This window comes from Episyrphus balteatus, chromosome 1 (genome assembly GCF_945859705.1).
Source record: "Episyrphus balteatus chromosome 1, idEpiBalt1.1, whole genome shotgun sequence".
NCBI lineage: Eukaryota > Metazoa > Arthropoda > Insecta > Diptera > Syrphidae > Episyrphus > Episyrphus balteatus.
Window position 1 is genome coordinate 104,421,319 of NC_079134.1, and position 15,489 is coordinate 104,436,807.

General features: G+C 31.3%; 1 protein-coding gene across 1 annotated transcript in view; it reads left to right on the top strand.

Annotated features, from left to right (window-relative positions):
• The window catches only part of LOC129907419 (protein amalgam), a 144,156-nt gene that overhangs the window by 100,890 nt on the left and 27,777 nt on the right, over window positions 1-15,489 (top strand). The window contains exons 2-5 of the mRNA XM_055983624.1: window positions 7,497-7,718; window positions 7,778-8,100; window positions 8,161-8,559; window positions 8,645-8,806. Of these exons, the coding sequence (XP_055839599.1) occupies window positions 7,497-7,718; window positions 7,778-8,100; window positions 8,161-8,559; window positions 8,645-8,806 (1,106 nt within the window). The remainder of the gene's footprint in view (window positions 1-7,496; window positions 7,719-7,777; window positions 8,101-8,160; window positions 8,560-8,644; window positions 8,807-15,489) is intronic.

Below are 15,489 nucleotides of genomic sequence, written 5' to 3' on the forward strand. Positions count from 1 at the left end.
TTAATCTTCCCCACTTAAAATGGAAAGCGTCTGAAGATCAATCGCATTTTACTGCCTCTAACCCTTCCACTGCAAAAGAATGCCTTTTCATTGATCGACTGACTGACTCTAGCCTTTTCCAGGTTAGTAGTATTTGCAATTATATGGATAGACAACTCGACCTTATTTTCTCAACAGACCCTATCAATTCCAGTGTATCACTTTGTACACTTCCTCTTTCAATCATTGACAATTACCACCCACCTCTCTTTCTCTCTATGTTTCAGGAGTGTCCTATCCAGAACTTAAACATTTCAACTTGTTCGTTCGACTTTCATAAAGCAAAATTCCGAGAAATAAACGAATATCTTAGTAGAGTCCCTTTTAACTTTGCAAACCAATCTGTAAACGATGCCACTGCTACATTGTACGAGGAAATTTATAATGCAATTTCTCTCTTTATCCAAATTACACAACGTAAAAACTCATTTTCTTCTCCTCCTTGGTATAATCAGAGATTACGTTCTCTGCGAAATAAGAGAAATAAGTTGTGGCACACTTTTCTTCGTACTCGATCCATTGCGGATTATTCTAACTATCTCGGAACTTATCTCGCTTTTACTGAACTCTACAACTCCCTTTACACACGGTACCTTATTGAAACCCAAGCCAACCTCATTAATGACCCTAAGACATTCTATCAGTTCGTCAACTACAAGAAAAAGTCTGATGGATATCCAACATCTCTTTCACTTAACAACGAAACTTCAAGCGATGCTCAACACATCTCAAACTTGTTTGCCACATTTTTCAAACAATCTTTCACAGACGATTCTTTTAAACCAAATGAAGCTTATTTTAAATATTTGCCAAATTTTTTATTCGGGCCATTTCTCCCAGATTTCATCGAAATAAATCTCATCGAAGATAAACTGAATCAACTTGATGATGAATACTCTGAAGGACCAGATAAACTCCCTGCCATTCTTCTTAAAAAATGTTCTCATACTCTCTCTTTCCCGCTTTATCAAATATTTAAGTTATCTTTATCTCAAGGAGAATTCCCCCAGGTATGGAAATCATCCATACCTGGGGATGGATGATTTTGCACAAAAAATGTGCAAAAAATGACGTTAAGAACTACCGCCCCATTGCTAAACTTTCCCATATACCCAAAATTTTTGAATGCATCCTAAACGAACTCATAAGCTTCCGCTGTAAGTCACTTATATCCCCTAGACCACATGGGTTTCTCAAGGGTAAGTCCACTACCACTAACCTCATTGAATTCGTATCTTTTACCCTTTCAGCACTTGAGGCTGGGTTAGAGGTCGATGTTTTATCCACCGATTTCAGCAAGGCCTTTGACAAAATTTCCCACAGCCTAATACTTTTCAAACTTACTGCACTTGGTTTCGAACCTATATTTTTGAAATGGATATCTTCCTACCTCCAAAACCGTTCTTATGGAGTGCGTTTCAGAAATGCTTACTCTACCCCTTTTCTCGCTACTTCGAGGGTCCCCCAAGGAAGTCATTTAGGCCCCCTCCTCTTTATTCTTGCCATTAATGACATCGATATGATCATAGAGCACTCCCATATCTCGTGTATGCTGACGATACTAAGTTTTTTAAAACAATATCATCGGTAAATGATTCAAAACTTATTCAATCAGACCTTGACAGCTTCTCAGTTTGGTGTCTTAAAAATTGTCTCGAATTAAATGTAACCAAATGCCAATCAATGACCTTCACACGTAAGCGCATAAAATCTCCTCCCCGTTACTACCTACTCCACAATGAACACATTTCCATTGTTGAAACGATTCGAGATCTTGGTCTCATATGTGACCGAGAACTCAATTTTCTAATGCACATCGATAACATGATACACAAAGCCAACTCAGCCCTCGGTTTTGTTAAACGATGGTCCAAAGAATTCTCTAACCCTTATGTGACTCGCTCCCTTTATACAACTTACGTTAGACCCATCCTTGAATACGCCTCTCAAGTCTGGTCACCATATCACCATGTCCACACAGCCAGAATCGAAACCATTCAACGTCGCTTTCTTCGCTTCGCTCTTCGTCACCTACCGTGTGACGATCCCTTTATCCTCCCTCCCTATCAAAATCGTCTCCAACTAATCAACCTGAAAACTTTAGAAGAACGAAGAAAAATAAACGATATTCTATTTATTCACCGACTTCTCATCGGATCTGTTGACTGTCAAACTCTCTATAATTCCTTCTTTTTCAATACTAACCCCCGAAATCTGAGAAATCCTCGCCTTTTTTATTTGTCCTCCCACCGTACATCCTATGGATCCAACGAACCCCTCACTCGAATGTTGCGGAGTATAAACTCCAACCTTGACTATTTTGATTTCAACATCAGCACGTCTCTTCTTAAACACCGCCTTCTTAACTGTCCCGATCACCCTCTAAGTTAGCTATAAGTTAGTTTTTAAGTTAGATTAAGTTTTTTGTAGCTTGAATTAAGCCGAATAAATGGGGGTGCTGCCCCCACCAAAATTAAAAAAAAAAATTAAACTTTTGCAACGAAAGTCCAAGTCATTGGGTAATATGCCGATGAATTTCATAAATTTGCCGACTGCATCCGAACAAAATTTAATAGCAATGGGAATCATAATTGTATAGAAATAAAACATATATGTTAGTATTATTTTCACAAATAAGCATTTGATTTATTTTATCATTGCAAAATAAACAAGAATTATTATGTAATATGTACCAAAAACCCAGTCAAATTAGTAAATAAAATCGCATTTTTTTCGGGACAAAATTTTTCAACATGCGAGAGGGAGGTGTGGAGGTGTCTAATCCCCCCACGATTTTCCAAGCCGACAAATCAGTTGGCATATCACTTTCAATTTCCTGCTAATAAAGCCAATGTCACAACAGAATTAGCCAATCCTATTGTGAAATGAATGCATGTGTCTATTATTGCATCAATCCATAAGAAAATTTAAAATGTTTCTTTTTTTTATTAGTCCAATAAATAGTTCTAACTTCTAAGTGCGAAGGGTTGTTTGCATTGTTTCTTGTTATAAGAGGATTAATCGCATGTTTTTCGTTAGTCATTTGGAACTTTATTAAAAAATTAATTTGTCGGCTCTCGTAAGTTGTAGAGCGCTGAATTGTAGGTAATTTATAGAACAGTAATTTATTGAAGTTATACTTCTTATGGGACGATAGGTATGAAAATTTGTTTTTTGACAAGAATGTCAAAGGGATTATGACGCGATCGCCATCTCCGAGACAGGGCTGTCGTTTCACCTTTAGAGTTGGTAGTACTTTAGTATTTAAAAATGCAGTACGCCACAGTCCGGTAAAAAAAAAACACACAACACGTGGAAAGTTGCATGTTTCTTGTCACAAGTTGCATGTGGCAAGTAGCCACGAGGCATGTGGCATACAGTATGCAAAATGTGGCAAATTGTAGGTATGTGTACGGTGACCATCCGTCCCGGTTTACCCGGGACTGTCCCGTATTTCTACAGCTTGTCCCGGGTTTTTATTTAAGCAACTCGGGACGTATAAGTTTCCCGTATTTTGTAATTTGTCCCCTGATTGTCCCGTATTTGCACATTTTCTGATTTTTGTATTCAATATTTTAAATAACTTGTACGGAAAACAAGAAAAAAGTGGTTGGAAATTAAAATTTTTCGGATTAAGCCTAGTACGCTGCTGAAGCAAAAAGAAAATTTTTCTAAGTCTCCAAAGTCAAAAAACTGTTGCTGCAAGAAAAATTGCCTGGACAAATAAATGGGAGTGACAAACGATTGAAAACTCTCCATATATTCTTGCACAGGTAAGAATTTCGTTACCTTAGCTGCGTATTGTGCAACGAAAAGCAAAATTTTCGTTTACGATTTCGTTGTGCTGGTTTTGTATGAACATTTTCGTTTCGCTTCTAGACTAGGCTTCAGCTTTTTTTTAATGTTCGTCAATTATTTAGTTCCAGCTTCTGTTTGTCAGGTTGCTACACCAGGTAAAAACAAATAAAGAACAACATATGGAAGAGTAAAGATCCCAGATAAGTTGAAAAACTGTTAAGGACATGTTGTGTTAAAGATCATACAATTTCAAAATCATTTGAAATAAAATTGAAATGTTAAAAAACATCTCTCCCGATTTTGATTAAAAAAACTTTGATGAAAAAAAGTTATTAACAGACATTATTATAAAACCATTTTTTTGATTTCTGATTTCGTAAACGACTTAAATGATTTCAACAAAAACGCTCCCATAAAATCGTTTAGAAAATCTTGATATCAAAACAAGGAAAAATTATGAAAACTCATTTAAAAAAATAAAATTTTTTTTTTTTAAATCAATATTTTCAAAACGATCCAACGAATTTTGTACAGTCCCGGGTTTCGCTTCCAGAAATATGGTCACCGTAGGTATGTGGCAAGTTGCGTGTGGCAAGTAGCATGTGGCAAGTTGCATGTGGCAAGTTGCCACAAAAAAAAACAAAAATTTAAATTTAAATACTCATAAATAACAGGAAAAGAAAGCAACATAGACAAAAACTAAACCTGCCATCAATCGTAGATAAAATTTAATTTTTTTTTTCTAAAAAAATTAGTCCCGGAAATAGGTATGAAGATTCTTAATTTTCAATTATAAAAATTTTGTATGCATAACTATATTCAGGGAAGTCAGATTGTCTTGAGTTAAGGTACGGAGTTAGAATCAAAAAACTTCCTAAGATCACCATAAGCTGAGATTGTTAAAAAAAGACGCTGTACTGCGGCGTACTGCATTTTCATTTAATATACTGAGTGAGAAGTATAACTTCAGTTGCGTGTACATGTGTACACACACTTTTTTTTATTTTGTTAGCTTAGCCATTACTTGCACCGTTAGCAAAATAATAAGGCAAGAGTTTGCTTAACAAAAAAAAAAAAAACGATGTCGACTTAATATTATTTGTTTTTTAATTGTTTAAAAAGAATGTGTGCCAAATCGATAGAAAATGTTGTAACCAGAGATCAGAAATAACAGTCAACCTTTATTTTCAATTAGTTTCTTTCTGCGAGTTACTACATTACTTTAAATAATTTCGGTTAAGGTTTGAGATTTATTTTAAAAAATCAAAAATAAAGGTTATCGGTTGAGATTTATTTTTTATTTCTAAAAATATCTCTCAATGGTTGAGATTTTTACCAAAAAATAAATGAAAAAGGTCAATTCAAAGGAAAATGTCGAATATGTCAATGTCAAGAATGTCTTTATTTTGCAAAAATAAATATGAAAAGGATATTTTTTCTTAGTTTATTTAACTAATAATAAAATAGACTCTCAAAGTCTATTTTATCTCTTTTCGCTTAAAATAAATGTAAAGACGAAAATGTACAACCAAAGCAATTTCGAATACGTCAGGAGACCGATGTTCTAATTGATACATTTGCAGATGAGATCTATTTTTTTTTCTCTCAGCGATAAATCTCACTGGATGACTGAAATATAAAAAAAATACAAAATAAAGGTTTCTCTCAGACCTTGACCGAAATTTTTCTTTTTTGAAAATGGCAACAAATAAGAGTTATTAAGGAACCTTTCAAAAGGTTGAGAATTGAGATTTACTTCTGATCCATGGTTGTAACGATTTAACGAATAATTAATTTCTTTATTTTGTACCGTAAGACGAGAAATTTCAAACAAACGATGTTTTTGGGCGGTATCTCATCGGCTTAAGTTACCTTCATTTATCAATCCCCCAGGCAACCCACCCTCTACGCCTTTGTTTGCTTATCAGTCTTTAAGTATTATTATTTGTTTTTCTTTCTTGAATTTGATTTTGATTTTAATGCTCATTGACGGCCACAAAATTATTAAGTTTGCATTTTACTTAAGGTCGTATTTTTCTTGTTATACATAATATATTCTTCTCCAATCACCATCAATGCAAACGGACCCTCCTGCCCATCTAGTTAACTACCCGCACAGAGAAAAATAGACCACATAAAATAGAACAAAAATCTTATGAAAAACCTTATTAAAACAATCTGGTTTTCCTTATTATTTTAAAATCTGCACTTGTAGGGTTTTGCCAAGAAAAATCAACGACGACCAGACCGAGGATCGAACTGAAGACTTTAAAGCATTAGTCGCACACCTTACCTTAACCAACCTGATGATATAAAAAATATTGATGGCGGTTTTTGTTCTAGTGCCAAGTTGAAAAAAAAATGAACTTTAAATTTTAACCCTCTACTGCATGAATTATGATCGAAGTGATATAAATTTTTTTTTACAATTTTTTAGCTTTATTAGGGGTCGAAAAAAGGTATTAAATAGAAATTTTTATTTTTTTACATATATATAAATTTTTGGAAACATAAACCATATATGGGTTAGTATGCAGCAAGGCGATTTCCAGCTGAAAATTAATAACCCATATATGGTTTAGTATGCATTCAAGGTATGTTTTGTTAAGTATGTTTTTATTACATTGGACTTTCTTCGTGACATTGTAGGTTATCAAGACTTGCATATATGTAAGTGCTCGGAGATGGCTTGTTTGATGTTAAAAAGAGCCAGAATCTGAAGCTAGATCATCATCACTTCGAAAGCCATCACGGGTTATGTATAGCATTTACTCACTTATTTTTTTTATAGAAAGTCTTCGAATTCATTTTACAAAAAAAAATAAAAATCGTACAAAAACCAGTAATGTATGTCGCCAACGCATGATAACCCATATATGGTGTTTTGGAAAAAATGCCAAAAAAAGACAAAAATTATTATAAAAACAAAAAACAAACTTCGTAAACATATAAAAGTATAATAAATACATACGAAACTTATTTCCAATTGAATGGAACTTACTTGTTTATTATGAAAAAAAAAACCGGAAAAGTACCCACTTTTATTCAGTGATTTGCACTTTACACATGCTCTTGAAACAATGGGATTATTTAAGAATCACGACTCTCTTGCTGATAATAAAAACCTATTTATTATAAAAAAATAGATTTTATTATAGTTTTTTCTTTTTGACATTTGGTGCAATATAACGGAAATAAATCGATATGAAATCGATAAACCATAATATATGGGTTGGTATGCGGTAGAGGGTTAAGAAGATTTTCTCTAGGTATAAAAATAATAAGAGATCTCCTTAAAAAAACCTTTTTGATAGTTGATTTTAATAAGATTTCCTTATAACATTTATTTTCAATAAAAGAAAAAATATGAAATTCCACTAAGGGAACTTTTGATGGATAAGATTTCCTTATAAAACATATAGGCAATAAAACAATAAGGCAATCTGTTAGTTTTTAGCTGGTCATATTTTTCCTTTGTGCGAAAGTAAAAAATGGTTTTTGATCGACCACCTCGTTTACATTCAAAATACTTAATTTTTTATATACAAGAGCAAATATGTGAAACCCAGTTGTGTATTTGATTTTTATAACAAGTATCTATCTTATAAATTTTAGTCGTGAAATCAGAATTAATTACATGCATTTATTTTCCATTTCAGCCCATTGTAATCCCTCATTTGTAGACGAAAAGAAAAACTATGATTATGCGGAAGATGATGACTACAATTATGATGAAGATGACGAGAATAAATCAGAAGGACTACCAATCGAAAGTAATGCAATAAACGGCGACCCACCATATTTCGAAATCTCAGAGCTAAATGTAAAAGCGAATTTCGGGGATAATATAGTCTTAAACTGTGATGTTCGGAATTTCCAATGTACGTTTGAGAAACTAATAAAAATTCCATTGAACTAACCTATTCCCTTCTTATTTTAGTGAAAAATGCTGTCATGTGGTATAAACAACAAAACCTTATAGTCAATGGACAAACTTCTTTGGACAAACATGTTGAAGTTTTGAAAAATAATTCCATCAGAATCCTGAACGTCCAAGATTCAGATGCAGATGATTACTACTGTACTGTGCTGCCAGAACAGGTGAAGCTGCATATTAATCTAGCCGTAGGGGGGAAGCTGGCTATATATTCTGATGGCCGTGATGTTACTGAGAAGACAGTAACAGTTCATCAAGGAGAAAGTCATACATTGGAGTGCAAAGCATTCGTTAATGAAAATGCTACAATCAAATGGGCTTTAAATGTTAGTCATAAAATTGATCTTCTTTTTTTTTTAATTTTTTGATACATATTTTTAATTCAGGGTGAAAGAGCTGAAAATCTTGACATCAAATTAGAAAACGGCAAGTTAATAATCGATTATTTCGATGCTGACCTTGCTGGTATTTACCAATGTCTTGGAGATGATGGATCTAAGGACCCTTTACATGGCTCAGTTACAATTGATGTACACTACGCCCCTAAAGTGACTACCCACCGCCATCATGTGAACACAGAACGTGGTGGCAGGGCAGAGCTTTATTGTGACTACAAAGCTGTACCAATCGCTGTTGCTGAATGGAAAAGGAACGGACAATACTTGGAATATTTTTCCGACAAATATTCAGTTAAAAGTGGCATACATAAGGGAAAGAATAGAACAATTTTGATGGTTAAGGATGTTGGACAAACTGATTTGGGTGAATATGAATGCGAAGTTAAGGTAGGGTAGAAAACAGTATAAATATGTATTTCTTCTTTAGATAAGAAGAATTAATGATTATATATATCTGTATGATTTTTTTTAGAATGCCATTGGTGCCAATGAAAATAAGATTCATTTGATATACGAACCCGAAAATCCTCAATTTGAAGACATGAAAATCGACGGACGCAAGGTTACACTTTACTGGCTAGTTAAAAGTGTTCAACCTTTATCCGAAGCTGTTATGGACTATAAAATAGATGGTGTAAGTAGTGAAATATATATTTTATTTAGGTAACTTTTAAGTACATTTAGTGCTTAGTGAGATGGCACACTAGTAAAGAACAAGCCGACTAACCCAATCATAGTAGGCTCAATCCCCAGCGGCAGCTAGTTTTTTGTTTTTGTGTGCACTGTTTGGTTCAAAATTGCGCCACTTTGATTCAATCATTTTCTAGTTAAGGCTACAAATGTAGTGATTTTCCTTTAATTCAAACTGGTTTCCATTGATTTAACTTTGTTTTTTTTTTTTGGCTCAGTGTACATTAATGCTACACTGCACCAAAAAGGTACATAAAATTAATGAATTTGTACATTAAATTAATGTAAAAATTCATGACAAATGAGCCAATGTACAGATTCATTAAATTTAAGAATCTTTTTATGAACAAATTCATAAGGGAATGAATCTTTCTTAAAAATTAAGAATAAGTTCTTAAATTTTAAGAATTCTGTTCATAAACGAATTCGAAAATTTTTGAATATGTTTAAGAAAAGTTTCTTAGATTTTAAGAAAAGTTTCTTAGATTTTAAGAAAAGTTTCTTAAATTTTAAGAAAAGTTTCTTAGATTTTTAGAAAAGTTTCTTAGATTTTAAGAAAAGTTTCTTAGATTTTAAGAAAAGTTTCTTAGATTTTAAGAAAAGTTTCTTACATTTTAAGATTATTTCTTAAATTTTATGATTTTTTTCATAAATTTCGTAAAAATTTAAATGAAAGGAGACTGGGCACTTTTGTATGGGACGTGGCCCATCGGTGTAACACATTGTGACATACATCAAATGAAAGGTCTCGATGAGTGTATTGTTTTTTAGTATGGGCACAAGTCTGTATCTCGTGCAGGGAAAGTGCAGTGATGCATTTTATGTTCAAAAATATGTGTAATAAAATTCAGAAAAGTATACATTTTGACTAGATACTAGATTAAATTGTTTCAAAAACATTACATAACTGTGTTGGAAGTTCAATTGGGCTATTCCATCACCAGTTTTCACCCATGACTAAATGCATTTTTTGGTTTTTTTTTTTAACACTTTTGTATGGGACGCGGCTCATTGGTGTAACACATTGAGACACACATTAGATGAAAGATCTCAATGAGCGTGTTATTTTTTTGTATGTACAAAAGACTATCTCGTGCAGGGAAAGTGCAGTGGTGCATTTTATGCTCAAAAATAAATGTAACACATTGAGACTTACATCAAATAAAAGGTACTGATGAGCGCATTATTCCTTTAAATGGACACAAAACTCTTTCTCGAGGAAGGTGGAGTGTTGCATTTTATGTTCAAAAATGTATTAGGTACACCTTATTTTACATGTTTGTGTTTTTAGAACAAAAAAAGGTATGGTTTGGAGTTTAAATTCACTCCAACATTTTATTAGTAATATAACTTAAAGTTTGATTTGCATTTTTGAAAAATTAGTCACTACCATCATATATTTAAATTACTTTCAAATCAACAAGGTAGTTTCGCACACGACTTCAAAGTACAGAAAATCATATACTAACTCAAACATTTTTTGGTATTGCATTTCATAAATCCATAAAAACCGATAAATGCATTTTTACTTGCGATATAGGTACTATATATCAAGTTATGCATTCGTACAAAAAAAAAAAGTTGAGATAACATTTTTCCATGACATTACGATGGTAGACAATGCCAAAAAAGTGGGTCCCGGAAGTCCGTCTGTCTGTCTGTCTGTCTGTCAGTCTGTCAGTCTGTCTGTCAGTCTGTCTGTCTGTCTGTATAAGGAGCTACAGCGTAAACGGATGGACCGATTGATGTCAAACCTGGTATGCAGCGTTATTTGGCGACTCTCCAGAGGGGTTTTTGGAATTAATTTTTTTGGACCAAAAATAACGGTACTTGTCATATACCGATTTTAGTAAAATTGAAATCTCTCGAAAACGGTTCTAACGATTTTGTTTAAAAAATTCAAATGTTAGTTTAAAGCTAAGGTCTATCTTCTAATGAAAAATTTTTTTTTTGAAAATCATTATTAACGGTACCTGCCATAGAACCGTTTTTTTCAAATCCGATTATCTCCAAAACTGCTTATTCGATTTCAACGAATTTTTTTGTGAAGAAGCATTTATATAATTTAAATATAAGCCAAAAATAAAATTTTGAGAGAAATAATTTTTGGATTTTTAAAAAAATTTTGAAAATTTTTTTTTGAAAAATCAAATTTTCGAAAACCGGACATTGAATTTTTTTGAAATTTTGTTTATAGATGTTGATTAATGATTTCTAAAAAATGGCATACCAATTTTAATTTTAAACTTTTTTTCCAAAAAATTATTTATAAAAAATTAGTTTTTTAAAAAACGGCTCTAACGATTTTGAAAATTTGTTTTCTAAAAATGCATGTTAATATATCAATCAAAACTGCATACTTGTTTTGGAGGGCAATTTAATTTCAGATTTTATTTTATTTTTTTTTAAAACGAATTTTATTTTTTTTTTTCCAAATTTTTATATAAAAAGTCTTAAAAATTTAAGCAACTTTAACTCTAAGAGCAAGTTCGTGCGACCCCAGTCGTGCATTTTATTTTTTTTGAAAATTAGAGCAGTTGATGGATTAGTCCAACAAAACAAAGTTATTATAATGTTTTTGAATCAAGTCAATCGAGCATGTAGTCAAAATGTATGCTTTTCTGAGTTTTATTACATACATTTTTAAACATAAAATGCATCACTGCACTTTCCCTGCACGAGACACAGACTTTTGGCCATATAAAAAAATAACAAACTAATCGAGACCTTTCATTTGAAGTATGTATCAATGTGTTACACAAATGAGCCACGTCCCATACAAAAGTGTTTTAAAAACCGAAAAATGCATTGCGTCATGGGTGAAAACTGGTGATGGAATAGCCCAATTGATCTCCCAACACAGTTATGTAATTTTTTTGAACCAAGTTAATCGAGTGTCTAGTCAAAATGTATACTTTTCTGAAATTTATTACATACATTTTTAGACATAAAATGCATCACTGCGCTTTCCCTGCACGAGATACAGACTTGTGCCCATACAAAAAAATAGTACACTCATCGAGACCTTTCATTTGATGTATGTCTCAATGTGTTACACCAATGGGCCAAAATGCCCACTCTCCTTTTGCTTGAATTTTATGAAAAAAATCATAAAAACTATGAATTTTCCTTAAAGTTGTATGATTGTTTTCATAAAATATAATACACTTTTCATTAAAATTTATGCAGTTATCATTTATATAAATGCATATAATACATTACCATTCCCAGCCTTTAGTTTGTTCCTAAAAAATTGTATTCCAAACAAACAAACAGCTAATGAAAACAACCCAAAATCTAAAACAAAAAAATGAAAATTGTTTTTAAAAATAAAAGAAATTATTAACGTATCACTATAAATTTCACTATAAATTAAATTTTTAATCTAATTTTACTTTTTTAATGGATGCATCATCTGGAAAGATAGAAAAAAGTTTGTATTAGTAAAATGAATATATACTTTTTGGTTTAAAAAATCGAAATAGCTAGAAGGTTAAATTATCTTATTCTTACCTTATTTTAATCGGCAGCATTAGAGTCTGGAGCTGAAAAAAAAAAACAATACAAAATTGAATAAGTTGGGGAAAGATAAAAATATAAAGAATTTAGGTTCCTATGAGAAATGTTGATAATATTAAGTTAAAACAAAATTTAAATATTAAGAGAAATAAAAAAAATACAACACTTACTAAATTCAATGTTTTGCTTTAGTTTGCAATGACAATTTCAAGTGTACAGGGTTTGTTGAGAATCGCCTTTAATATGGTTTTTATTTTGTGTTGATTTTTCCTCTTTGCCAGTCCAAAGTTGAAGATTACGTACGTGCCTCCATATTTCACAAAAATATCAAATTACGATTTTCAATTTTAAAATATGAACCTATAACACAAAAAAATAAAATATATATTTAATAAATAAAAGAAAGCAATTTTTAACATTATATGTTTTTATACTTATCTGAGTATGTGGGAAAGAGGCAACCAGGAACCAACAACATTTTACACTGTTGAAATGTACTTATACTCTTCAAAATTGTCTATGTGGTTAAAATGCTTAACACTATAATAAATATTGTCTTTTATTCACAAACTTTTATAACTTGTTTCGGCAACGACCATCCACTTCGAATATCAGATTTTAAATTAAATCCTCAAAGAAATCTTTCTAACGCATAGATTCAGAACAACAGTTATTATTTTCTAGATTGATGAAAAAGTACATAGACTTTAAGAAAATATACTTAAACACTCAAAACGTAAGAATTTGTTCATTATTTATATGTATACTTTCATAATATTTAATGAATTAATTCTTAAATTTTGGAAAAATATGAATTTCGAACATAAAAAGTATGAACAGATTCTTAAATTTTAAGAATAAGTTCTTAATACCGAATACAGGATAACGGTAAAATATTCCTTGTTTTTCGATCAATGAAAAAATACATTCATTTTAAGAAAACATACATTCATTTTAAGAAAAAATCCTTAAAAAACACAAAATTTATGAACTTCTTACAAATGTAATTTTGAAAATAGATTTTTTTCAATTTTAGGAGGGAAAAAGTCAATTTTAAAAATTATTTAAGCTCAAAATACAACTGATTGGAAAATAATAGTGAATTTCATTCATAAAAGTATGTCCAGATTCTATGATTCAGCAAAATATTCTTTCAAATTGGAGCTAGAAGTTTATGAATTTATTCATAAACTTTCGTATTCGTTCTTAAAAAAAATTCATAAAAATATTTTCCATAGGAAAATTTTTATGAAAACTGATTCTTAAAGGAGAATGGGCAAGTTTGAATTTTTTATTTTTTGATGTAATTAAGGCTTACATATATTATGCAGAAGTTTTATCCCTGTGACGTATTTCAATAACGGATAAAATGCAATTTTGCATTTAACACTTTATATATGTCTTAATGTTAAAACTCAATTGTGTATTTTAAGTGCAAAATATTATTTTCTGTCATTTTCCCTGAGTCTGAAGGCCTTTATCTTGAATATCCAACCACTAGAACCCAAACTATAAGCATTTTAAAACAACAAATTCAAGCTAATACAGTAAAATAGGGAGAAAAAAGGGGTAAATCTCGGAATGAATGTAAGTAGAAATTTTTTTTGCTCAATATCTTCCTTTTGCCATTCTATAACATATCTCAAAAGTCTAGAAAAATCTCATGTCCGCTTGTCGCGATTTCAAGGTCAAATCGCGAAATGGAGATTTTCAAAATTAGCAGAAATAGGCTATGGTACTATATACACATATGATACATGATGTCAAGGTATTTTTTAATGCTGAATCCAAAAAATCTAAAATCAAGACAATCTGACGTCTCTGGAAAAAGTTATACCTGTTTTTCATCTGTCAACTCATATTATTATAACAGTTGCAAACTTACTGCCGAAAAACCCTTAAAAGTTATGGTAGATGAACCAAATTTTGCATGAAGATTTTAGAATCCATCATTATTAAAAACCAAAACAATCCATTACAAAAAATATATATACCTACGAAATAATGGTATTTTTTGATGGAGGGGCAAATTTTAGGATATGCACTAAAGAAGATTCTTGTTCATCTTAGGAATAAGTGCTAATAGGCTGATTTTTTCATTTTAATCTTTGTTTGGATATTCTTTAACTACCCTCAAAAATCTAAAAAAATCTCATGTCCGCAAGTCCTAATTTTCTTGGTTTGAAAATAAGGTGCAGATTTTAAAAAATTAATAAGAAAAGTTTAAATTTTTATATGTATACCAACATAAGCGACATGATTTAAAGGTATTTTTTAACACTTATTCCAACAAAACTCACAAACAAGTCAACCTGACCATCCCTGAAAAGTAATGCACCTTATTCATGTTGATCTGACACAAATATCTGAAGTGTAGTTTTTCAATTTTTTAAAATCTGCACCTTACCTTCAAACCAAGAAAATTAGGACTTGCGGACATGAGATTTTTTTAGATTTTTGAGGGTAGTTAAAGAATATCCAAACAAAGATTAAAATGAAAAAATTAGCCTATTAGCACTTATTCCTAAGATGAACAAGAATCTTCTTTAGTGCATATCCTAAAATTTGCCCCTCCATCAAAAAATACCATTATTTCGTAGGTATATATATTTTTTGCAATGCATTGTTTTGATTTTTAATGATGATGGATTCTAAAATCTTCATGCAAAATTTGGTTCATCTACCATAACTTTTAAGGGTTTTTCGGCAGTAAGTTTGCAACTGTTATAATAATATGAGTTGACAGATGAAAAACAGGTATAACTTTTTCCAGAGACGTCAGATTGTCTTGATTTTAGATTTTTTGGATTCAGCATTAAAAAAATACCTTGACATCATGTATCATATGTGTATATAGTACCATAGCCAATTTCTGCTAATTTTGAAAATCTCCATTTCGCGATTTGACCTTGAAATCGCGACAAGCGGACATGAGATTTTTCTAGACTTTTGAGATATGTTATAGAATGGCAAAAGGAAGATATTGAGCAAAAAAAATTTCTACTAACATTCATTCCGAGGTTAAACCCTTATTTGACTGGATTAAGCCTATTTTTAGAGTTTTGTTGTTCATTTTTTTGTTACTTTGAATTGTTTGAAAACTTTCGA